Below are 23590 nucleotides of genomic sequence, written 5' to 3'. Positions count from 1 at the left end.
AGCTTTGTTGTGATACCGAGTTGCTGAATTATGCATAACATCGGGTGATGGCCAGGGTCGGAGGACAATTAATACTGATGCTAAGCCACAAAAGATCAAAGATTTTACTACGACAAATGAAGGATGTGCAGGACTCCGGGACTAAGATCATGGCCAAAAACACAATGGAAGATATGGTACTAACTGATCGGTTTTACATAGCACTAGCGTGGAGAGGCGTGAGTGCAATCTACATGCATAGCGTGGGGTGGGGTGGATATAGCGGAACACTCTAGACACACCCATCCCTATGAGGTGGCTAATACCCTATCTTCCTTCTTTGAAACCCTAAAGGGCTCCCACGTAATACGCAAGAAACAAGCAAGATTTAAGAGAATGGGAAGCAAAATGCCATGATATATCGGATCTGTGGCAGGATAAAACTATCGTCGCACTAGTCGGCAGCTACCGCCCTGGCTTCATATACCCTGAGCACCCGTTGCTTCGGCTCATATTGCTATCATGGAGTTCTATATCACCAGTCGTCTCGCAAGGGTTCAAACTCGAAATAAATATCCCAATCATACCAAATAAAAGTTGTGGCTTACTATCTTTTGATAGATGCCACGCAGGAAATTGCCTCAAAATGGATCTGAAGTAAGCCAAACTTGATATTCAAAGTTGGTGTCCTCGTCGTCATGGGGGATGTCTGGGACAAATGGGGAGTCATTTTCATGTACATCAAAAGAATCCTGTGGCTCAAAGGGAGCACCCACTAGAGACTGGAAATTAATAAACTCTAGGCCCATTGTCTCAACAGGGAGGCCTGCATAACATTGTATTGTGACGTGAGCCTGTGCTACATCTTCGTCTGAAACAACAAAGGCATCGGGCACATGGAGGGCTAGTTGAGGTGTCGGGCTTAGCCCTCCCTGAGCTTTCTCGCGGGACAAACGACTGAGCTCGCGCCGCTGCGTCTCAGTAGGGTTTATGGGCCCATGCGATGCAACCCTCAGCAAATGAAGCAAAAGGCTAACAGAGTCTTGGCTGGACAATAGCTGAGACTCACCAAGTCTAGCGATCATATCAGTCATGTGACAAACTGTAGTCTCCAACTTGGCTCGCCCATACGCCTCACTGAGGGGAGGGCTATGAAACTTGAAGTAAGCACCGGTGGGTGGCTCGCATTTGAAGAGAGTTGTGAAAATATGACAAAGCTTATCCTGGTCGCTCATTCCAGCAACGGCTGAGCTAGTTAGACTACGGTCCCTAATGGTCCTGTTAAGATATCCGACCGGGAATTCTGCTCGCGGCGGGCAGTCTTTCTTGTTCAAGTGTGTTTGAAGATCGTGAGGTGTATGAAATGGCTGTTTGCAGCGATCGCACCAGTTCATGTGAGCCCGGCAAAAGTGCTGGAGAAGACGAGAAAAGGTTTGGTTTTCGACATGGAGACACTTGTGGTATGTGTGTGAGTCGAAAATGTAGTAAGGGCATAGGTATCGGATGCTATTAGATTCGCAGAAAGTAGTATCGCCGCTGTCGTGGTCTAGGGAATAGCTGTTAGTATATCTTGGGGGGGGGGGTGGATGGAGACTCATAGATTTGACTAACTATTAAGAGATGGAAGAGAAACAGCGTCTGTTAAAATCCGAAAGTCACTATAGCCCCTGAAATCATGGCCGTAGTTAAAAACTTGTGAAACTTGTCGTGGATCAACAAAGTCAGACATTCCGAAGTAGTGATATTTTCTCAGTAAAGAATATGTTGTAAAGATGGCGGCGGGAGAATAAGGCAGAGAAACAACTAGGTGTTCAAGGTAGCATAAGACGATGTGAGAAGCAGTTTTCAAGATATGCGCGATTGAGAAGGCATTCTGCTTCTTTTAAAGTTTTGGTCACCTGACACACTTGTTGAAGGGGTCAAGTATTTTAGGCTTCCATCTTCACATGTTACGTTGTCAAGTATGAAAATGATGCTTTCCTGGATATTGGTAGCTCGATAGGCTGGCTTCACCAACCTCGGCCCCTGTAGTTACCATCCTGGCCCGGCATATCGTTGCTACACCCGCCCTACCTTCAAACAAGTGCCTCGTAGAGAAGAGAGAATGGGAAATCGAGATGGCAAGATTGGTACAAGGAACCTTGTGTAAGATGCAACACACCACCCGTTAACCGGTGACAGTGGCATAGAAAATCAGAGGAGAGGCGGCGCGAATCTTGGATGGCTGCTCGCTTCACCGCTTGAAGGCTTGGGAAAAGAGGGCTGATATGTGACGGACTGTGTTTTCGACGTGACCAGAAAGCTTGAGGCCTTCTTCGCATTGGCTTGTACCCCGTTTAATCCACAGCTCCCGCCAGAGTTTGTGCGCTAGATGTGGCTGGTATTTGCTTGGTTATATCTGACAGTTTCTTATTGATCGGCTTTCAAATAGAGAAGAGCATGTGCGTGGCAACAACACTTGGTATTTGTGGTTGGCAAATACGCCTAACCTTGTTGCATAACTCTACCTCGCAGCTGGCACTGACGCACTTTGTAGCAAGGGCCTATCACAAGAGCTAGTGGCCTCAAACACTATGCGCGAGGTGCGAAGTTGCAAGGGTGTGAGATAAGCAAAACTCGCAGTGACTGAGCAGTAATTAATACACCGAAGTATGTTACAAATAACAATGATCCTTGTGGCAAATAGCTGCTGCTTAAGAAGCAAGGATTGCGGTCCCGTAAATGCATGCTATAAACTAGAGGAGCACCTCGCAAAACAGAAGGAGAGCAGCTACTAAGCCACCGCCAGATTTGGATATTTGTCTACGCATTACATAGCCCGTTGGTGGCCCCGAACGTGCATTAACTGGTCAAACTTTGCGGTGCTCTAGAAACATGCCCCTGCCTTCAGCTAGGGCTTGGCTGACACCGAGTGCATGTGCATGACTCCGTTGCTGGAGCTTTGTCTATCAGAACGATACACTGCTGAATAGATATTGGTGCTTATGAGTGGACACAACAGGCATCTAGCTTGCTACCCGTATGTGTGCAGCCTTCCAGTTAGACCCCTTTAACTCCTTTTAGTACAATAAACATTCCACACAGCGAACGGAACTACGGCGGAGACTGTATTAGCATCGGCTGGGGCTGACTCTCTTTTATAGTATTTTGAAGCTTTCTGTCAAATGGTCCTCTTAACAACGCCGTACACCGCTAGAATCTACAGACAAGTATTAGTAGGCTCTACGCTGTATTGATCCTTCCATAACTAGACTTTTCCAGCACCTTTCAAAGCTTTTAGGCTATGAGCATCCCAAGGGTTGTTCTAGAAAGCCAGACCAGGGGGAGCACCAGTAAATTAAACAGGCCCCCCCCCCCAGAGCCCTAGATTTCTGAGATTTCTGGCAGTAATCCAAGCTTGGATTACCAGGATTGCCAACCCTGATTGACCAAGTTCGGCCAAACGTTAGGGATAGTGTCAGACATAAAGGGATCGCATGTTTCCAAGCCAAGACCATGTGTTTGGTCTCGGCATTGTAGTGACGGATATGTACGTCGGTTGAGATCCGCTCTTCAATCAAGAATCAGACACACAACAACAACATCAACTAACTCACTCCTTCTCCTTCTCATCCTAAGGACATTCAGCATTAGTATCTTCTTGCCTCAAGCCCCGCGCGTGTTGGCTGGATGACGATAAGACATTAAGCTTGTGTGTCCGGCAATGCTTCCCTGTGCTGGCTCCATCATGTTTTTAGGGCTTAGTTTTGGCGCACACTCTTGCAACTAGACATTAAACTTGTTTCAACAGACCAGGAAGCGCTCGGCATTTAAAAAGAGCTCTGTGACGCTGGGCTGAAGAGGACCTAGAATATGCACTTTTACGGCCCCTGTCCCCTTGCCATATAGGCCCAAGGCGTATCGTATCGTCTGAGTTCGCTGTCTTGGGGACCAACACATCTGGCCCAAAAGCTCCTGTCTTCAAGCATTATCGATAGGTGTCCTGATCAAGTTTTGGCTACAGTCGCTTGTGACTGAACGTAAAACTTTCCTCATGCTGGAATATGTAGAAAGCCGAACATCATCGTTAAATTACGAAACTCCCGTTGCCCGTCATTCTTCTCCTGGATTTTACGATTACCTGTTATTTCTTTTGTTCTTTCATTCTTCTACATCCCGTTCATTGTCACCTAATTTTACGGCTCAGTACGACGGAGGCGCTGGGTATATCTATCCTGCCATGTTTTTCTCTTTCTGCACAATACGACATATGTACAACGTAATACCCGTCAGGCTCATGCGCCGTACGTTATTGACAGTAAACAGTGTGTTATTGAGAAGGCTTGGGTGGCCGGCTCACCCTACATGTTAACTTGATGTCTTTCACCAGATGGGCAGAGTTGGGTCAATGATTGAGCTCGAATTGAGCTCGAGAATCCGATCGAGTATGGTCATCGATTTTATTGGTGTTACGTGGAACAGTAGTAAAATAGTCCTTTAGTTCCATCCGGGACAATGCAATATCGCGGTCGGAAGGGACAAAGAGATCTGACAGAGGAGAGCTTGATAGAGACGTTGGTCCATTGCGGCCCTGGACCTTCTCCATGGCCAAGCGACTAAGCTCCTGGCGCTGCAGGTCGGTAGGATTCATGCAGCCATGCGACGAAGCCCTTAGCAAAGCAAGTAAAAGTTGGCTAGTGCCCTGGCCAGGCGATAGCTGAGGTTCACCAAGTCTTCCGATAACGTGGGTCATATGCCGGAGTGCAGCCTCCAGCTTCACTTGTCCATATGCTTCGTTAAAGGCACGAGTGTTAAATTTGGAGTAGGTATTGGTAGGTGGCTCGCGTTTGAAGAGAGTCTTGTATATGTGGTAGTATTGCTCCTGGCCATTCGCTCTACCAGTAGCGGAGTCCTTGAAAACCTTGCCGATTGTGACCTTATTGAGATAACCGACCGGGAACTCCGCTCGTGGCTGGCAGCCTCCATGGCGCAAGTGCCTTTCAAGATCCTTGGTTGTGTGGTATGGCTCTTTGCAGCAGTCACACCAGTTCGTGTGAGTCCGATAAAGATGCTGCATTAAATAGGGGATATTCTCGATTTCGTAAGACTCGCATTTTTCGTACATGTAGGGGTCAAAGGAGTAAAACGGACAAGGATACAAAGGCTGGTCCAGACTGTTAGGAGACAAAGATGAGATAGGGTTGGGCATTTTTGCGTAGCTATTGCTGTAGCTGGTATAACAAAGACAACGGAAGAGGGAGAATATTCGTAGGTTATAGGCGTGTGGAGGGGGCGAGAGGGCTGCAAGTAAGTGAAACTGAGATGTGGTATTAGGGGTGGAGGGTTGGGGCCAGGGTGGATTGCTGTTGTAGAACTGCTTGTATTGATCCTCTCGCTCCTTGGAAGGGAAGATATATATATGTATAACTAAATACATAGTCAGGGGAGGGGCCCTTTCCGCTACCCATCTTATAGCACCACAAGTATCGCCCGGGCTGAAAAGGCCTATATTTCTTGTTTCTCAAGACCAGGGCAGGGATTGTAACACAAACTGGGCGTTGAACTTGACGTCATAGCTGAGGCAAGGTCCGCCCGAGTTCCCAACAGTCAACATAACTTTGTGTGCTCCAGCCCGTAGCAGGCTCATTTCTAGCATGTATGACTAGACAAATAGTGACGAAAGTACATTTCTAGGACAATATCATGATCATGGCTGCATGACGGCCGGATCATGTATCTAGCCCATTGGACAGTAGCTTAGCGGGTTTGCACTAGCGCTATCATACGTGGGACATCGTGAGCCAATCGATAAAAACCAAATGAATGCATACAACGCAAGAACTGCGAGAGACTGAAATCCTGTCTAGATACTAATGAACAGCGGGTGCCCATGTGGTTTCATGTCTCTGTCCTTACCCGCTCCCCCCATCATTTTCGTCATCAATAAGAAGACTAGAGAGATTTCAGCCAAGACCAAGCGCCTTGTATCTGAGAACGAGGCTACCTGCTAAATGGTTTCTCTGTTCGCGTTCATGAAGTGCTTAGGGCCTATCGCTAACAAAGTATCCTCGGTGCTGAGTCCCCCCCCCCCCCCCCCCCCCCAAGCTCCTGTATAGCCTCGCATCATTCCCAGTGCGCCCATCATGAAAAGGAACTGGAGTCCAAACAAATCACAGCCCCAGTCTTCATTCACACAAGAGAAATCTTTGTTTGCAGGCTTTTGCCTCTGAGGTGCAAGTTTCTAGTCGCACCATGGTGGTCCCCGACTTATTGCTAATGCCCCAGATAGAAAGAGGCCTTGTGCCAGACATGGGCTTTCATTGGAGCGGCAGTCCCCTTGCATGTTTGTCTTCCTGCCGCCAACTCTCCCGCGGCCGTTAGCCATACATCCGGCCGAGCTGAGGCTTGCCAATGATGCCTCATTCTCAAATCATAAGGCTTTAAACGCACAGCAACGCTTTTTCAACCCGGCGAGAACATGTTATGGCAGGAAAAGCCAACCATAGCTTACCCTAAACTACTCCTTCAAAAGTATGGCGACTAATGGGGCTATAGTCGTAGAAAAGAGTGTAAGCATCAGTGACTCGAGCGCGAGAGAGAGCTCTCTGGAAAGCCGAGGCCCATGTGGCTTGGCCGTCTTTGGCTCATGCGAGATGAACTTGTCAGAAAGACAAGTTGTGCAGTTTATTGCAGCATTTCCAGGCAGGGAAAGCTAGCACACTTGGCTTTTTCATGCTAAAACTCCGGTGTACTTGTATAACAATATGACCATAACAGGCTTGAGTCTGCCCAGCTTCTATTCCAGGAAGAAGTAGACGTGGGAACCCCAAGTATGCCCATGGCTCATACGAAAAATCACTCCCCCTCCCCTAATAAAAGAATAGCATTTTGTTGGAAGGAGGCTTCAGTTAGATCAATGTGTAAAATGAGGCTCAAACGGCTCATAGTTCAAGAGCCCTGAGTTCTCATACACACTTCGCCTTGCAACCTTTGGTTTCCTAGTGTCTCTGAGCGTTAATGCGAGGCGTAACGGGTCTCCATAAAGTGTAGTTTACATCCTTGTCTCCGGCGTGTTCAATGGCCATTGAACGAATCGTTGAAGCCAGCTGCTCAGCCGTGACGTAATGGTTGTGAAGTTTGCCAAGATTCGGTGTCTTCCGTCATGCAACCTGCAGTCTTTCTGTGTAGAAACGAACACAAAGTTCTGAGCTTAATTTCCTAACGGGGCTGGCCAGCTCACCGGTTGTAATCGACTCCAACGCGATGTGTATTAAATAGTCCAAGCGCCGCCGAAAGAAAAGGAAAAAAGTTCAAGGCCTTTTTCGACCGGCTTGGTTGGTTTTAAACGGCCATAATCCCCGCGTAGCCAAACCAGCTCTCTTTGCTCCATCACTTGCTCTGTGCTAATCTCCATAAGCGCTCTTTTTCATGTCCCCCCTCGCTATGACGAGTACACCTTTCCGAAATGCAGAATTCAGATGATACACAACTATTGCGCGACTATAGCGATACAGGTAGCTGTAGCCGTAGTGGTTCCAACACCTCCGGAGAGCAAGCCTTAGACTCGACCCTCACTAATGGTTAGTAGTACCAGCCCGCTCAATGCTGTCAAACACACTAGACGTATGTTGACGGTTGTAATTGACTTATCAACTTGGCAGATGAAAAATATACTTTTGCTTGTCCATACTATATCTTCGATTCGTCCAAGTACGCAAAGTGCTTCACCCATGAAATTGGAGGTCTCCATCGTCTCCCCCAGCACATAATTCGGACTCACATGAACTGGTGTGACCGTTGCAAAGAATCATTTCACTCACCCAAGGAGCTTGACAAACACTCGGAGAATGCAAGCTGCCAGCCTCAAGCGGAATACCCGGTCGGGTATCTCAATAAGAGTATTTTTGACAACAGGATAAAAGCTGGTTCTGGGGCAAGCGAGCAAGAGAAGTATCGCCATTTATACCAGGCCCTTTTCAACCGCGACCTCCCTGCCAATATCTACTTCAAGTACCATGGCCCCCCTCACGGCGAAGCATATGGCCAGGCCATGCTGCATACTTTCCTGCAATGCATCACGGACAAGATTGCGGAGACTCCCATGTATCAGTTCCTCCCACTACACGAGGCTAAAAAGCTGCTTATTTCTATGATCCAAGATGTAGCAGATAGCCTTATGAACGCCACCGAGATGCGGCGTCAGGAGCTCAGCCAGTTGGCCACGAAGATAGTCCAAAAGGGTCTCGGGCCAATGTCGCCACCCAGCCTTCTTGTGCCAGGGCCCTTTACACTTCCGGTGGGCATTCCGCCAACTGAAGTAGCACCACCAGAATCCCTGAATTTGAATCTTATGTGGTTACTACAGGGCGGGCAAAATGCTAATACCACATACCAACAACCCTACAGTGGTTATGTTGAGCGAAGGTTTGCTGACGTCCAGTGGCCTATAGGGACCCTGGACCTAACTGCATACACCAATCTGACCCCTGGTGCCATTGGAAATATGGCTCCAACCGCCCTAGACAGGGCCCCTGGAAACTATGTCAACGGTATTGGCGCTGGAAACCATGTGCAATTTCCCACTAACACTAACCACAACAGTGACACAGGCTTTGAGGTCGGTATAAGTACTGGCTGGCCGCTTCAATACACCTTTTGTTTCAACTGTGGAGCCCCTGTTCGAGCTGAAAATGCCGCATTACTTGCTGCCACAGTGGCCCTATGCGGAGCCTGTTAGATTGCAAGATTGTACTACAACGGAATCACATGAATGCGCCACTATTTCCAGATGCGATTGCAACTTTGGCTTAGGTTCGGACGTTTTTGAGGATGGATATTGGCAGTACGACACTTGATACTGGTAGGTTGACACACAAAACAACAGTGTTTACAGTGAGTCAAGTCGGGGCGGGAGTTTATAGATTAATGGAGGAATGTTGCTATTTGTTTATTGCTTGCTAGATCGCTGTATATGCAAAGGATTCACGCCGTGTTTTTATGAATTAGTATTTCATTTCCATAATTACGACGCCAATCATCTCACAGTACAATGCGATGTCTTGAACTTGGCGGGGTAGACTGCTTTTAACTTTGGCCTTTGTTTCATCAGCACCTGTTTAGCTATTGTTCAGAAGGGTAGAGCTGGCTTGTTTGTCTTAATCAGTTGCTAATACTTATATGTTTGCCGTGTGGATCCAAGAGAGCATGATGCTGAATGTAGTATTAACTATGTTGATGATACTTTTGTTCAAGATCGATAATGTGTTAACGTTTACTTTCCGCTAAATAGCGGCCAGTGTTGAAGCAAACTTCCCAACAAGTTCCGGATGAAGTTCGGGTAAACTGATAAGACTTTGTGCTTATCTTAAAAAGGGGAGTTATTTAGGAAAAGAGGAGTAGTAAAACTGTTCATCTACTTTAAAGAATAAAGGTTAAGAACCAATTTCTACAGGTTATGAGCTTATAATAAATTACCTTCGTCGAACGATTGCCATATCGTTCTCATAAGTCAATCGAGGCTTATAATATCTTGTGTGATGGAAGGTGTCGAAAGAACCGATGTATCTGGCGCAAGCCAGGAACAAAAACACACCAAAGATCAACAAGCAGCGAGGAGTCTGCTCAATATGAATTTGGACAAATACCACCAGTCCCTAGTTAGGGACGAGGATACCTTGTATGCAGCATATGAGGTCCTCAAAGAAATCTGCGCTCCGGACCCGTTGGACGAGTGTTACGAGGAGTACAAGAGGCTACTGAAAGCGCCTGTACAAAAAGGGAAGTCCATGAAAAGCAACTGGGCTTATTTTAAAACGATCCACAACCGTAACTTCGACCAGGACGCCACGAAAGAGGACAGGATGAAGGAGAAGGACGTTTTTAGGACGTTTACGTGGCAGCTCCCGAAAGCGTACAAGGCTGCTATCCTCGAAAGCAGGCGGGAGAAGTATACCGAAGCGAAGACGCTAGAACTATTGGAAAAAGTTCGAATTAGCCTTGAAAGCGAAGGAAACGACAAGAAGGCCAAAGGAGACAGGCCAAAGGTTAAGTGTACCAACTGTGAGAAGAAGGGACACTTAGCTGCTGACTGCTGGTCGAGAAAAAAAGACCAACTCCGACCAGAAGGCCCAACTGGCCAACCAAGACGCTCAAAGTAAGTGCCCCGAATGCCACAACTGGGTAATCGATTCCGGATGCTCATGTCATATGACGAAAGAGCTAACAGTGTTGAATAATGCACAGAAAACCCGGGAGACGGTAAAAGTGGCGGACGGGAGAAGCATTGAAGCGTCGAAGGTTGGATCAGTAGCCATAGAAACTGGGAATAAAAGTCTTGCCTTGTCAAAAGTGTTATACGTGCCAGGCTTGACTGAAAACTTGATTTCAGTTATGGCTTTAGGAGTAGTAAAACTGTTCATCTGCTTTAAAGAATAAAGGTTAAGGACCAATTTCATCAAAGACCTAGTGGTCACATGTCGACAGTAGCCTGTCCGTTGCTGCCGCGATGCGACAGGATGTCTATCGATATGGTATCGCAATGAGGCCTTGTTACACGAACGACTTCGAGCTCCCTCTTTCCAGCAAGGCTTTATGGTTCAACGACGTGAATGGCAAGGATATAGAGACTATGAACGTTTCCGTTATGGGCGTTTGATTTCAGCCTCGACGATAATGGACCCCCCCCCCGTACATCATGGATCAACCGTGCATTTTCGGCAAGGGGATCCTGGCCAGCGAAGTAAATGCGGCATGAAACCCGAGCCGGGTTATCACGTTTATCAAACATGACGCCTGGCATGCTATGTGCGCAATGATGCAGACAGAATAGGTGTGGCAGCGTCTATATGCTTTTGCTCCCATGTTCAATTTTCTCAGTTGAATACAGCTTCTCTGGCCACTACACCACAGAGCCGGGATAGAAATAGCCTGCACAGTATGCGAAAGCACCATCTTGTGTTTGTAGTCTCAACGAAGTCCTCGTTGCTCGTTTTTGGTGCTCAAGACGATTGAATAGAACAATTAACTGTGAGAAACCACGAACAAGTAACTGCGAGAAACCAAGATTTCTGTAACGTTCGATAAGGTGTATTTTCAAGTAGCTAGCTGCTTTATCTCACATGTGGTCATCCATTGACTTGAAATAGAGAATGGTAGCAGTATGATGACAAGTCCTAGAGAGGTGAGGGCAAGTTGCACACTAGGATGCGATGTCACACATACAACAAGCCACGATACTTTGAGACATAGTTGACTGGATGAATGAGTCGGCAAACCAGACAAAGGATCTAAGTTTAGATTATCACAGCTCATCTGAAACCCTGTAAAACATACTTTTAATGTTTCGATCTTACTACTTTGTCATCCAAGTCTCCCTTTCTTACAGCACATGTCATGTTTCATTCAAAGACAGACAGCTGTTGGGGATTTCTGGTGTAAGTACACTATTGTAGGTTCCAGACACAGATTGAAAGGAATAGACTACAATATATCCTCTACATGAAGAAAACACATACTGATGGTTCTAATCCTACAGGACATAGCTTTTATCGTGGAGATTTCGTTGGCGTTATATGCATGACAGTGCCCTTGCGAGTCTAGGGTATCCTTGGTTGCTTGTATTATCTTTAGCTACTAAATCCATTTACCACAATGCTAAAATAGATAAACTTTCATTATAAAGTCTAGGTACAAAAGTATTGTTTGAACACCTTTTAGAGACTTGGACACCTGTGTCACTACAATCAAGGTTGAAAATGGTAAGCTGCTCCATGTTGTAGAGATTCTGCTTCAAGTCAGATTAACATGAGATAAACGATAGTATCAAGTACCCCAGAATAGCCATTCCCAATGATAGAGCTTGACTTCTTGATAAACTAGAAACCCACTGTTAAACACAGAGTCTACGTCTACTTTTCCTTACTAAGTAAGCCCACCAAGTATTTCATATTGTGGGCTTACTCGGTATTCGACCGAACAGGAGGTGATTCTCCACTGCAAGTAGTACTATCTAGTGCACCGAGTTTATTCTACAGGGGTAGGTCCACCTACACAGGGTGTGGTGCAAGACGTGGTGAGATAGGAACAACTAGAAACCAAGTACAGTTCATAGCACTATGTGTATAGACAAAACAAGAGAGCAAATAAAGGGCTTGGGTTGAATGAGTGCGAGATCTATGATAATACTGTAATATCGTGGAATGGCTAGTACATCATGTGAGCAAAATAACTAACGAATGACCACCAGACACCTGGAATTATTGTTCAAATTTCATACTAAAACTGATATTATGTAGTGTGGAAATACCTGCTCTTCCATATCGGCTCGAGGAGCTTAATCCAGAGATCTTCTCTCAAGCATGACATGAGACGCTGCTCTTAATTAGGTTCAGAAAAGCGCATCAATTCACTCAGCGCCTCTTCCAAGTCGACATCCTCCCATCCTTTCAACAACTGTTCAATGTCATAGTTATTGTCGATGATCGGAGAACATCCCTGAGACTGACACGGTAGGTTGTCATTTCTCATATCCGGTGCAGTAGGCCGTAAGGTCTCCATTCCATTATTCAAACCAACATCTCCCCTCTCACGCTCTGAGTCACTGTCATCCAAATCCATGGGAAGGTTTTCTGGGCTAATGGTGACAGGGGGGTCACGATCCAAGGTGCGGTGCTGGGTTTCAGGGGCATTAGGTTCGCCCTGGTCGGTGTGGCCAAACATATGGTCATTGTCTTGCAAAACGCTTTTTAGATAGTTCCTGATTAAATCCACCTGATCTGGGTTATCGTAGAGTACTTTGCGGATCCGGCTGAACAAAACACCGACCATCTCGTCGAAATCTGCCGGAAGAGTTCCATGGGTCATGGCATCCTCGAAATTGATACCCGAGATGCGGAATAACTGGCGAAGCATTCCTTGCAACGATACATTCAGTCCTTCTTCAGACGAGTGTGCATTCGCTATCTCTATCATAAGATTGATGAACGGGTCCACTGACTGCAAGTCGAATGATGGGAAGGCCATAAGCAACTCGTAGATGAACTTGGGCGATAGTCCAATAGAGAGTTCGCGGTTGATGATGACCAGGGAAGCCCAGAGAAGAAACAAGATAATAGCAGTTATGGCATAGTAAATGGGTAGCAGAATTGGGTGGTATGGGAATTGCAAGCGACCTTTGGGAACATCATCAAAAAGACGTTTATATAGATTGTTGATCTTCGATTCCTGGTCCTGTCCCTTTCGGTTGACCCGTAGGTCCGTTTTGAGGGCGTTATCTATGTAAGCTTTATTATGATGCACTTCCTGTGGAGCGCAATGGGGGACGCTAAGGAAATGCCTCTCTCGTAGAATAGCAGAGCTAAATGGCGCCTTGCATCGACAGCAAAGAAAGGGGTGAACTCTCGCCATGTGTTGTTCGATGTCACCAGGGCGGGGAAAATAAAAGCCGAGGCAATGCCCATGTGCACGAGGGTCGTGATCGTAAAAGGGACAAACTATCCAAATCTTTGAAGATAGTACTTGAGCAAAGCCATTGTTAGCTCCTTGCTGTATCACAAAAGGAGGATGTCATATAGTGGTGGTTTATAATGTAGGGATGGTGGGAAGAGAGGGGGGGCTTCCTTACTATAAGGGCACAACTTCTCTTGAATATGTCTAGTGGATGGCGAAACGCCAAACGTGACGTCTTTTTCAATATGATCCGCCGCCATTGCTTTCTCACTGAATAGCCTTTGATATGGGACAAGGAGAGCAGCGCCGATCCGTGTGCGAGTGATCTCAAGAAGTGGCGATAGGGAGATGGAAGATATGTTAGATTGTTCCGACAAGGGTGATATTTATACTGGCCTGGCCTCACCCTTGACCTTGATCTTTTAATATCAGAACTAACTCACAGAGTGGGGATGCCTTTCCTAGCACCCTCAAAGGACGCAGTTCCTCCAAGTCTGTACATTGTGCAGGAAACAGCTAGCTCAGGAAAGTATACAGCGCCGGCCATCCATCTAAGGACCCTCCCAGAGGTCCCTATACTGACATTGCCAAGAGAGTAGAAGGCCAAAAAATGAGTTGGTCGTTTTGTCGTATTCCAGTGTTGTTGCCCATAGAAATTTACCAGAGCTTCGTTGTGTAAACATCACGATCAAGTTTCGCTTCTTGATCTGACTACAGTTGCTTGTGGCTGAAGGTAAAGTGTGCCGTGTGTTAGAGTGTGTAGAAAGCTGGAGATTACTCGTGCATTAAGACATTCCTATTCTCTCCCCGAATTCTATCATTTTCTTTTGTTGCTTTTTCCTCTTTGAGTCTCCCACACACTGTTTATGTAGCTAGCGTTGTACGTTGTCACCTCATCACATGGCTCAGTACGATAGACACGCGACATCTATCTATTTTGCCATCTTTTCTTTTTGCACTAAACGACATATATAGAACGTAGTAACCATCAAGTACCTACGCCAAATCTTATTGAGAGCGAAAGGTGGATTATTAAGATATTAAGAAAGCCTGGGTGGCCAGCCCGTCCTATAGATTAACCGGCTCCCTTTCATCAGATGGGCAAAGTTGCGTCAATGCTTGTGTTTGAGAATCTGATTGAGTACGGGAATCAATTTTATTGGTGCTGTGTGGCACAGGAGTAAAGTAGCCCTTCAGTTCCGTCTGACACAATGTAATATCGCGATCGGAAGGAGCAAAGAGATCTGACATAGAAGGGCTTGATAGAGTGGTTGGCCCAGAGCTGCCCTGGACCTTCTCCATGGCCAAGCGATTAAGCTCCCGTCGCTGTGCATCGGTGGGATTCAAAGAGCCACGCGATGAAGCCCTTAGCAAAGCAAGTAAAAGTTCGCTAGTACTTTGACCAGACGATAGCTGAGGCTCGCCGAGGTTTTCGATAACGTGGGTCATATGCCGGAGTGCAGCCTCCAGCTTCACTTGGCCATAGGCTTCGTTAAAGGCAGGGGTGTTAAATTTGGAGTAGGTATTGGTAGGTGGCTCGCGTTTGAAGAGAGTCTTGTATATGTGGTAGTAATGCTCCTGGCCATTCGCTCTACCAGTAGCGAGGTCCTTGAAAATCTTGCCGAGTATACCCTTATTGAGATAACCGACCGGGAACTCCGCTCGTAGCTGGCAGCCTCCATTGCGCAAGTGCCTTTCAAGATCCTTGGTTGTGTGGAATGGCTCTTTGCAGCAGCCACACCAGTTCATGTGAGTCCGATTAAGATGCTGCATTAAACGAGGGTTACCCTCGATGTTGTAGACCTGGCATTTTCTGTACTTGGATGGGTCAAAGGAATAGTATGGACAAACATAAAAAAGCCGGGGCTGACTGTTAAGAGACGAAGATGGCCCGGGGCCTGACATTTTTGCGTAGATATTGCCGTAGCTGCTATGGAGAAAGCTGCTGAAAATGGGAGTATATTCGTAGGTTAGGTGTGTGTGGAGGGGGCTGCAGGTAAGTGACGCTTGGATATGATATTAGTGATGAAGATGAAGATAAGTAAAGTGAGTCTAGCGTCAGGATGGATTGTCTACTCTTCTTATAGAATCAGAGACCACCCAGCCTGAAAAAGGCGTTTGTAGCGCTGTCCTGACCAAGGAAGGCCTAGGTTTCGTAAGCATTGTAACACAACCCAGGCGTTGAACTCTGTGCAATAGCGAAATACCCAGTCTGCTTGCTGGCCTAGAGCAAAGGCGATGCGATGCCTACATCTCCTATCTTCACTCCCCTCCCTGGCAGCTACTACGTGGACATCGGGCTTATGTGGGCATCAGGCTTTATGCACTCTGATTGGCTCTAGCTTACAGGTACAAGCCCCACAAAGGCGGTGAAGCATGTGCACTAACAGTGGGCCAAATCTCAAGGATTCTTTACAAGTAGCAACACTACAGTTGCTGTGAATTTTTTCATCTGGAAGGGCCATTTCACAGCCTTTGTCTCTATACTATTTATTTGAGCTGCCTTTATATTCAAATATAACCACTTGATTCTCATTCTCCAAATACAATGCAATCTCCCTCTCTGTCAATTAGATGCAAGGCTTGTTATTCTTTGGTATCTTTATCTATCCTTCTCTAGATGTCAGCTACACCCCTTCTTCCAATTCTGAGAGGATTATCCCCCAGCTCCCAGGTGACCTCAGCCTCTATACGCCTTACTCTACTAGCTGTCATGAGGTTGTTTTCCTGACTAGGGGCAGCTGCATCATAGTACTTAAGAGTAATAACATAGGATAAAGAAATCATATATCAGGTTAATGAGTGAAGTCTTCAACACAATGAGTATCCCTTCCTTTGTACATTTCTTTGTGCAAGTATCAGCTATAGAATTGGCCAGGGGAGAGAGGTACATTGGCAGAATTCCAGAGCGTAGAATGCACTAACAGACATATTTCCAGCCAATTGGAGTGTGTAAATGTGATGCCCACATAAGCCCGATGCCCCACGTAGCCCTTAGATACACTTAAAAATTGATTAGGTAATCCAAAAACAGGGGGGAGGGGAGCGAAGATAGGAAAGGCGGGGAGCGGATGTAGGCGTCGTCAAGACTAGGGAGGGGGTGGGGGCGCATGTAGGAGTCGCCCCCTTCACACACATCCTCGTTTTCAGATGCAAAGGGATTCATTGGCCTTGGCTAGAATGTCTAGTGTGCTGATTTATGACGAGAATTACGGATGGAACGGGGAAAGACAGAGACAAGAAATCCCTTGGGCGCCTACTGTCTATTAGTATCTAAACAGGGCTTCAGTCTCTTGCAATGCCAAGTCGTTCACATCTATTTGTTTTTACCGATTGGCTTGCAATAGTGTATATGCATCATAGCGCGCTAACGCAAGCCAAATACTGTCCAATGAGCTAGATACACGATTTAGCTTTCATGCAGCCATGGTATTGCCCTAGATACGTACTTTCGTCACCATGTGTTAAGGCATGCATGCTAGAAATGAAGTTGCTACTGACTGGAGCACAATAAATTATGCGATGTGCGGAAAGCCCAAAGATAGCAACAGATGGAGACAAACAGTGCAGTGAATGAAAATTGTACATTTAATAGCTCTGAATATTTAAGAGGGCATACCTTTGAAGTCATTATATGGCCAATCTGATGAGACTTGATACATTTTGAAGCTTTCCTTTTCATAGGCTCAACTTTCTCAAATCTAGATGAGCTCACACTTTGTACTTGTGGCCAGCTGAGTAGGTGTTTTGAAAGTTAGGCACTTCTATGGCTCTAATTCTACATTTTTTGCTACATCATCTGCTGTATTGTTTGCATTTACAGAATTTACAGAATTTAAAGCGTCTGCTAAAGTGTCTGCCTGCCTCCATCCCCAGCTGATGTACCTGATCTATCTGGTTTATTTGGTGTGGTGTATCTGCTTGCTCCATCTGCTGCATCTGCATCCTTGTGTGAAGCTGTGTCTAGGAGTTAGTGCGAATGAGACGCAGAGCTGACGAAGATACCTTCGCGTAAGTCGAGCCGATGCTCGGACTTGCGAAATCGCAAATTTGAAAACTAACTTGATGAGATAAATTATGAAACACCTGGCCAACAGACACCCAGGAAAGGCCTAGGGGTGCATTTCTGCAGAACAGTACCAACACTCCTTTCAAGCCACTCATGTATTTCCTCGGCTTAGTTCTTGGCCTTGGCCTTGGCCTTTTCCCTTTCCCCTTTTGTCCTTAGGTTCTTGGCAGATGAACTTGTCAGAGAGAAGGCGTGCAGTTTGTTGCAACATTTTGAATTAGGGAGAGTCGGTGCACTTGGGACTTTCATGCTCAAACTCCTGCATACGAATAACAGGGCTTAACTGTGTCCAACTGCGGTTCCAGGAACAAGTAGGGATAGGTACTCACCGCTCGCTTGACGAAATACTACCCTTCCCCTAAAAGAAGGGCTGTGACTTTGTTGAATAGGACCTTCGGTTAGATGCATGCATAGAATTAAGGCTCTAGAGAGTCGCTGTTCAGAAGGCTCAGGTCATGTCACATCCTTTTTCCTACTGCCTTTAGTTCCCTGTCTGACATTAACCTCAACTAAAACAGACCGCCACTCAGTTATTGGAAAGCTCTACTATAAGGTAATAGACAGGCTGGGAAAAGATCGTCAATGTAGGTGGCCCTGGCCCTATCATGCTCGCTGGTTCCTATAGGTCATCCGTGATGTATGAGCGCATTTTGGATCCTGGCATAGTAATGAAAAGGTGAGCCAAGGGCTATTGTTTTATCTTCTGCAACCTTCACTCCGCAAGATTGCCATTTGTGTAGAAAGCAGCACAAAGTTGAATTTTTATTCCCTGTGAAAGCTTGCTTGCTCACCGGTCATGTTATGATTACAAGTCGATCGAATGTAACAATTCAATCGTCGTAAAAACGAAGAAGCGGTCGGCCATCTCCTTTGGCTAGCCAGCCGTTTCACATACTGTGCCGAGCTCCTTACCACCACAATAAACTAACGCTCTTTGGTCTATCAATTGTCTTATTCTAATCTCTATAAGCACCCTTTTTTCATCTCCCGCCTTTCCATGACTAGTAAGTTGCCCCGAAATGCAGCATCCAAATGATGCGCTTCCAGCGTGCGACGATAATGATACAGGTAACTTGTAGCGGTAGTGATTGCCACACCCTTGGAAGAAGACCCTTGATGTCTGATACTAACCCTAACGCTTGGGCGAACTGGATCAGGGTCAGCAATCATGATAACCCTAATTTGGGTTACTGACAAAACTGCCTTTAATTTGACCTGTGGTTCATCAGCACTTAGCTGGCTGTTCTTAAACATACTATAGCTTCTTTGCTTGTCTTGATCAATTATCAGTTATTAAATATTCATCATGGGCGGCCTTTGGGAACTACCCTGTGGGTCTGAGGCGGAATTATGCTGGCCTAGCATCACAGTGAGCGTTTTGTTACACAAATGGCAGCAACTACAAGTCGAGTTCCGTCTTGCCGGCAAGGCTTTACTAGTAAATAAAATGATACAACATCGTTTCGCAAACGACATGGCGGAAGAAGAGTCTTGGCAGGATGCATTGCCAGGATGTATTGCCAGGAAAAAGACTTACTAGAGTTGCCAGAGAGCTACAGATGTATCACGTGAGCAAGCGTGGACATCGTTAAACACTGTGATTTAAAGAGACGAGGAGAAAAGCAAACTAATGGAGTCAATATGAGAAGGGTCGACGGAGGTTAATTATCGTACTTCTACATGGGATATATGGGAGCTATACATTATTAGGAGCATAAGAGCACACACTCTTGTGGGGTTTTTGCCTAGGTTCTGTGGCTGTTTATGATTGCCCACATGATTATTCAACTGCTTCCCTAGTAGACAGAAATCTGACTAGTCATAGATCCATAGGATTCCATGGTTCAAAGAAAGCCATACGACAAGGGCAAGAGTGCATGGACTATAAACGTTTTGATGATGGATGTTTTATTTCAGCGCCGACTGGGATGGTCAAAACGCTCTAATATCCATTGACAGCGGATCAACCGTGCGTTCTTGGCCCAGGCGCAGCCCTTACAGGGCCTTCTCTATGGAAGCTTTATTATTCCTGTGAAGCGCAATGGGGGACGCTAAGGAAATGCCTCTCTCGTAGAATAGCAGAGCTAAATGGCTCCTTGCATCGAGAGCAACGAAAGGAATGAGCACGCACTAGGTGCTGCTCCACTGCTTCACGGCGGGAAAAACAAAGGCCCAGGCAATGTGCATGTGCATGAGGGTCGTCATTGTAAAAGGGACAAACTAGCCAAGTCTTTGAAGATGGTACTTGAGCAAAGCCATTGTTAGCTGCTTACTGTATTACAAAAGGAGGATATCATATAGTGGTGATTTATAATGTCGGCATGGTGGGAAGAGAGGGGGGGGGGGGGTTCCTTACCATCAGGGTATAACTTCTGTTCTGCTGCCATTGCTATATCACAAAATAGTCTTTGATATGAGGAAAAGAGAGTGGCTGAAATGTATGGAGTAGAGATGAGGAGGGAGTGATGGGGAGCTTGAACTTGAATGTATTTAACGTCGAGTGATGGGGAGAGAAGGGGAAGAAGGTATTTAAGGTCGCGGTTACAGTCGACTTATCCTTGGCTGCCTTAATTTGTTACTATCAGAACCAAAGCATAATGGACTCTCCTAAGATTGGGGACACCTTGTGTCAATATGACCAGCCTGGGGTAGACGTCCAGGCTGCTTTCCAACATTTCTATTACGCAATGCACACTCCTCTGTTGCCCAAATGGATGGACATCCCCCAACCACTAAAGAGGTCTACAATTGGACAATGTTGAGTAGTGCAGGAAATTATTATGATTCACGGACACACCTCCCCCTGGCAATTATTCTACGCTTTAACAAATTTACGCTAAGCCAATTGATGTAGGTGTGTGTATATAACGCAGTTCACTAGCGAGCGAGACAACCCGCGACACCTGATGTATTCCTTGGTCCTTTACCACCACTTTGACAAAACTTTTGTATTGAGCCTTGTTTCAGCAGGGCTCGCAGAGGCAGTGGCCTAAGTTCAATCCTTGAAATACCTGTCATCGACATCCTTGCAAGAAGCCCTGCCCTTCTCCCCTGCCGATAAGCGGAGCCTTAGCAACAGAGCCACACAGACAGACACTTTGTGTGAACCAATCCCGGTCCAATACTTCAACGTTGGTGCCCTCCAATTCTAGTTTTCTCCATATGCAGCCCCTTCAAGACTTCATGGCAGATGGAGAGTTTTTTGCGAATCTTCAGCCACACCAAGTGCCATTGGTACTAGTTCTCAAGGCATAGAGCGTGTGTCTGGAGCGCCACGCAACATTCAGGTAGTTGATGCAGAGGCCTTTTGTTGAAATGATCATATATTTCAGTGTCTTAATCAACTACTAGTCACTCTTGTTGCCTCCTAGTTTTGCCCATTTTCCACCCTTGCACCTTCTTTTCATCATGCATGACCTTGCAGGGCATTAACTCTTGTGCTAGGCATAGGCTACAAAGGACGTCAGTGGTCGTTGTGAGAGAGGCGCAATGAAGTTACGCTCTTGTGCTCATCATGATCATCAAGTGTTGTGGCCGTGCAGGTTATTTTCCCCATTGGAAAGATGATTACCCCATGCTGATAGAACTTCTGTCAGTTTAGTGTGGAAAGAAACAGAAAAATATATCTGTGATACATCTGTGTTTTTTCCTACAGCTGTTCTCCTCTACAGCACATGCATGTCATGATTCCCCAATCCACTGTGAACTTTGTGAATTTGGAGACATGCTATGAATGTGGCTCACAGCATGTTCTTAGAGAGATCACCAATCAAATGCCAGCAACACTGGGCATGCAGCGCCAACTATGCGCTTTATTTGTGGAGTGGATCCATATGAACATCAATGTCTCTGAATTAAATTTTAATTATTGCTAACGTCAATTCACTTTTTTCAACTAACTTGTTTTTCCAGCTCTTTAAATTTTATGCTTGATCTTTAGGGCAATAATGCTTTTGCATGTCTTTAGCCACAATGTTTAGTCTTCAGTGTTATTCACATGTTTGAGGCATGTTTATAGCCGCTGTATTGACAAAAAGTCCTTTGCAACAATCCGATGCCATCCTGATTTCTTATTCTCACTTCTCTATAGGAAGCTAAGTTGAAGATAGGGAAAGTGTGGTAGTGACATGCCAGACTCAGGTAGTACCTGGCGAGATTGGGGGCTGCCAATATCCAGTGAAGCATCCTTGTTTTACTTGAAGTTGTAGCATGTGAAAATGGAAGCCGGCAAGACTTGTACTCCCTTCAACAAGGGGCTCAAGTCACTGAGATTATAAAAGATACACTGTTGGATGAAATGTTGGATGAACTATATGGATGGAGGATGGGTATTGTGGGGAATCTGCCTTTTGTCGGATTAACCCTGGGTAAACCCGAGCCTGAATACTCCAGCTTAAGTGTGCATGATGGAAGAACTTAACACTTTAGAAAAAGAATAGAGAAACAAGCTTCACCAATTCAACCAATCTGTATACCAGCACAGTTCCACGTGCAGTTGTACAGGATCACGAGTGACTTCAAAAGTGATTTAACTGAATTCAGTAGATTGTTCTGACAGTTTGGCTACTAAATAATGTCTGTGCGACAATGAACATTTGGTCAATGCTTTTTTGGAAAGACAATGGGTGAATTTTTAACTAGCCTATTCCCTGTGCTAGGCTCTGTGGGTCTGCTAGAGTATTCCCAACAATGGTTAAAGAAACAGAAAAAAGTAGATATCAGGATGAGGATGGCATCTGAGTGGAAGGACTTTGCTTTTATGGGGCCAGTGTATCTTACAGACTGAGCCCTTATCCCAATGGCATGGCAGTAACCTAAGTCAGGGTTACCAGGATTGCTGACCCTGACCTTGTTTGCCCAGACGTTAGGGTTAGAGTCAGACATAAAGGGCCTTCTTCCCAAGGCCCATGTGCTTGATCCAGACACTTTAGTGATGGGTCTATAAACCGGTTGCGATCCGCTCTTCAGGCAAGAAACAGATGAGACAAAGAGACCTTGCACCAAGTTATAGGGCTACGTTAGGTGAGCCGAACTGTGGAGCCTTTCATGTTGCTTGCCAAGGCATTGGTGCTTTCCCCTCTCCCAAACAAAATCATGGCCTGTCCAAAGGGCAGAATAGCTTCAAGACGAGGATATTTAGCAGATCGTTTATTGTAGTCAAAAAACTTTGATCATTGAGTAGTTCAAAGCTGCCTTTCTCTAGAAATTCCGCAACTTCATTACTCGATACTTTGATGTAGGTAGTGGCTGGCACATGGGACGAGAAAATTCTTTGCTAGGAAGAGTGGAGGCCTGTGATCCACGTCTTTCCTAAATCTGTACAGATGAAACTAGATGATGAGATCAAAAAGTTGCAACCAATGATTTTGATGTTGCGCAATGTGAGTCATAACTGGCGAAAAGATTCTGATGGAAGTACGTACTGGACTGCAGAATAGTGCCTATAAGAACCCCAACAAGTCCCTGTGTTGAAATTGCCAAGTACTAGAATGCCAAAAAATGAACTGGTGATTTTGTGGTATCCCAGTGTTGCTGCTTATAGCAATTGACCAGACCCACCTGCTTTGGTCGTCATGTCTTCAGCAACTACCTATCTGTGTTTGGGTTTGTGTTGATGCAACATGTACTCTAACCTATCCAGGTTCTTGATCTTGCTGTCTCCCATGCTTCAGATTTTCGCATTTGCAAAGGCCCTCACAACATCTTTGCCTTGACAATGGAAATATCCAACTTCTTCTCTACGCTGTGCAGCAGATCGAGCAACTCCCACACTCACAATGGCAGCTAATTATCAGCATTATCATGCTGGTTTTAAGCCTACTTTAGTGACGGAAGGGGGAAGCTATTGTTAGGCATTTCCAAGATGCCATAAAAACAATCTACGATACACTGCACCTGGACTTGCCAAGCGTCATCGATAGCTTTTGTAGATGCGAAACGTTGTTACCGAACTAGAATCGAATAGCGGCATCTCGAACATTTGGAGTAGCCATCGCCATGACAGCTGATTGGAATGTCATCCATTGGCTTTCTAAGGAGGAACTTGGCTAAAGGTTTTTTTTCACTTGATATCCTTCAAGAATGTGAGTCTTTAGCATCCAAAGCTTATGTTCGAAA

The 23590-nt window shown here is 45.8% G+C and overlaps 6 protein-coding genes across 6 annotated transcripts; 2 read left to right on the top strand and 4 right to left on the bottom strand.

The window, feature by feature from the left end:
* Positions 1-620: 620 nt before the first annotated feature.
* Positions 621-1214, bottom strand: HOO65_060306 (uncharacterized protein; the record flags this gene model as incomplete). The annotated part of the gene is made up of 1 exon (XM_071001098.1): positions 621-1214. The coding sequence occupies one exon, from the start codon at positions 1212-1214 to the stop codon at positions 621-623; it is 594 nt and encodes a 197-aa protein (XP_070857656.1).
* A 3149-nt stretch (positions 1215-4363) lies between these two features.
* HOO65_060305 (uncharacterized protein) lies at positions 4364-5167 on the bottom strand (the record flags this gene model as incomplete). Its single annotated transcript, XM_071001097.1, has 1 exon — positions 4364-5167. The coding sequence occupies one exon, from the start codon at positions 5165-5167 to the stop codon at positions 4364-4366; it is 804 nt and encodes a 267-aa protein (XP_070857655.1).
* A 2256-nt stretch (positions 5168-7423) lies between these two features.
* HOO65_060304 (uncharacterized protein) lies at positions 7424-8695 on the top strand (the record flags this gene model as incomplete). Its single annotated transcript, XM_071003925.1, has 2 exons — positions 7424-7538; positions 7620-8695. The coding sequence occupies 2 exons, from the start codon at positions 7424-7426 to the stop codon at positions 8693-8695; spliced, it is 1191 nt and encodes a 396-aa protein (XP_070857654.1).
* An 889-nt stretch (positions 8696-9584) lies between these two features.
* Positions 9585-10612, top strand: HOO65_060303 (uncharacterized protein; the record flags this gene model as incomplete). Its single annotated transcript, XM_071003983.1, has 2 exons — positions 9585-10111; positions 10441-10612. 2 exons carry the CDS (start codon positions 9585-9587, stop codon positions 10610-10612), a joined length of 699 nt encoding a protein of 232 aa, XP_070857653.1.
* Positions 10613-12333: 1721 nt separating this feature from the next.
* On the bottom strand, positions 12334-13362 carry HOO65_060302 (uncharacterized protein; the record flags this gene model as incomplete). Its single annotated transcript, XM_071001096.1, has 1 exon — positions 12334-13362. The coding sequence occupies one exon, from the start codon at positions 13360-13362 to the stop codon at positions 12334-12336; it is 1029 nt and encodes a 342-aa protein (XP_070857652.1).
* Positions 13363-14472: 1110 nt separating this feature from the next.
* On the bottom strand, positions 14473-15309 carry HOO65_060301 (uncharacterized protein; the record flags this gene model as incomplete). The annotated part of the gene is made up of 1 exon (XM_071001095.1): positions 14473-15309. One exon carries the CDS (start codon positions 15307-15309, stop codon positions 14473-14475), a length of 837 nt encoding a protein of 278 aa, XP_070857651.1.
* Positions 15310-23590: the final 8281 nt, after the last annotated feature.

The sequence above is a fragment of the Ceratocystis lukuohia genome, assembly GCF_044167205.1.
Source record: "Ceratocystis lukuohia strain C4212 chromosome Unknown Supercontig6_pilon, whole genome shotgun sequence".
NCBI lineage: Eukaryota > Fungi > Ascomycota > Sordariomycetes > Microascales > Ceratocystidaceae > Ceratocystis > Ceratocystis lukuohia.
The sequence above is the reverse complement of the archived record's forward strand: the minus strand, read 5'-3'. Positions and strand labels throughout refer to the sequence as shown.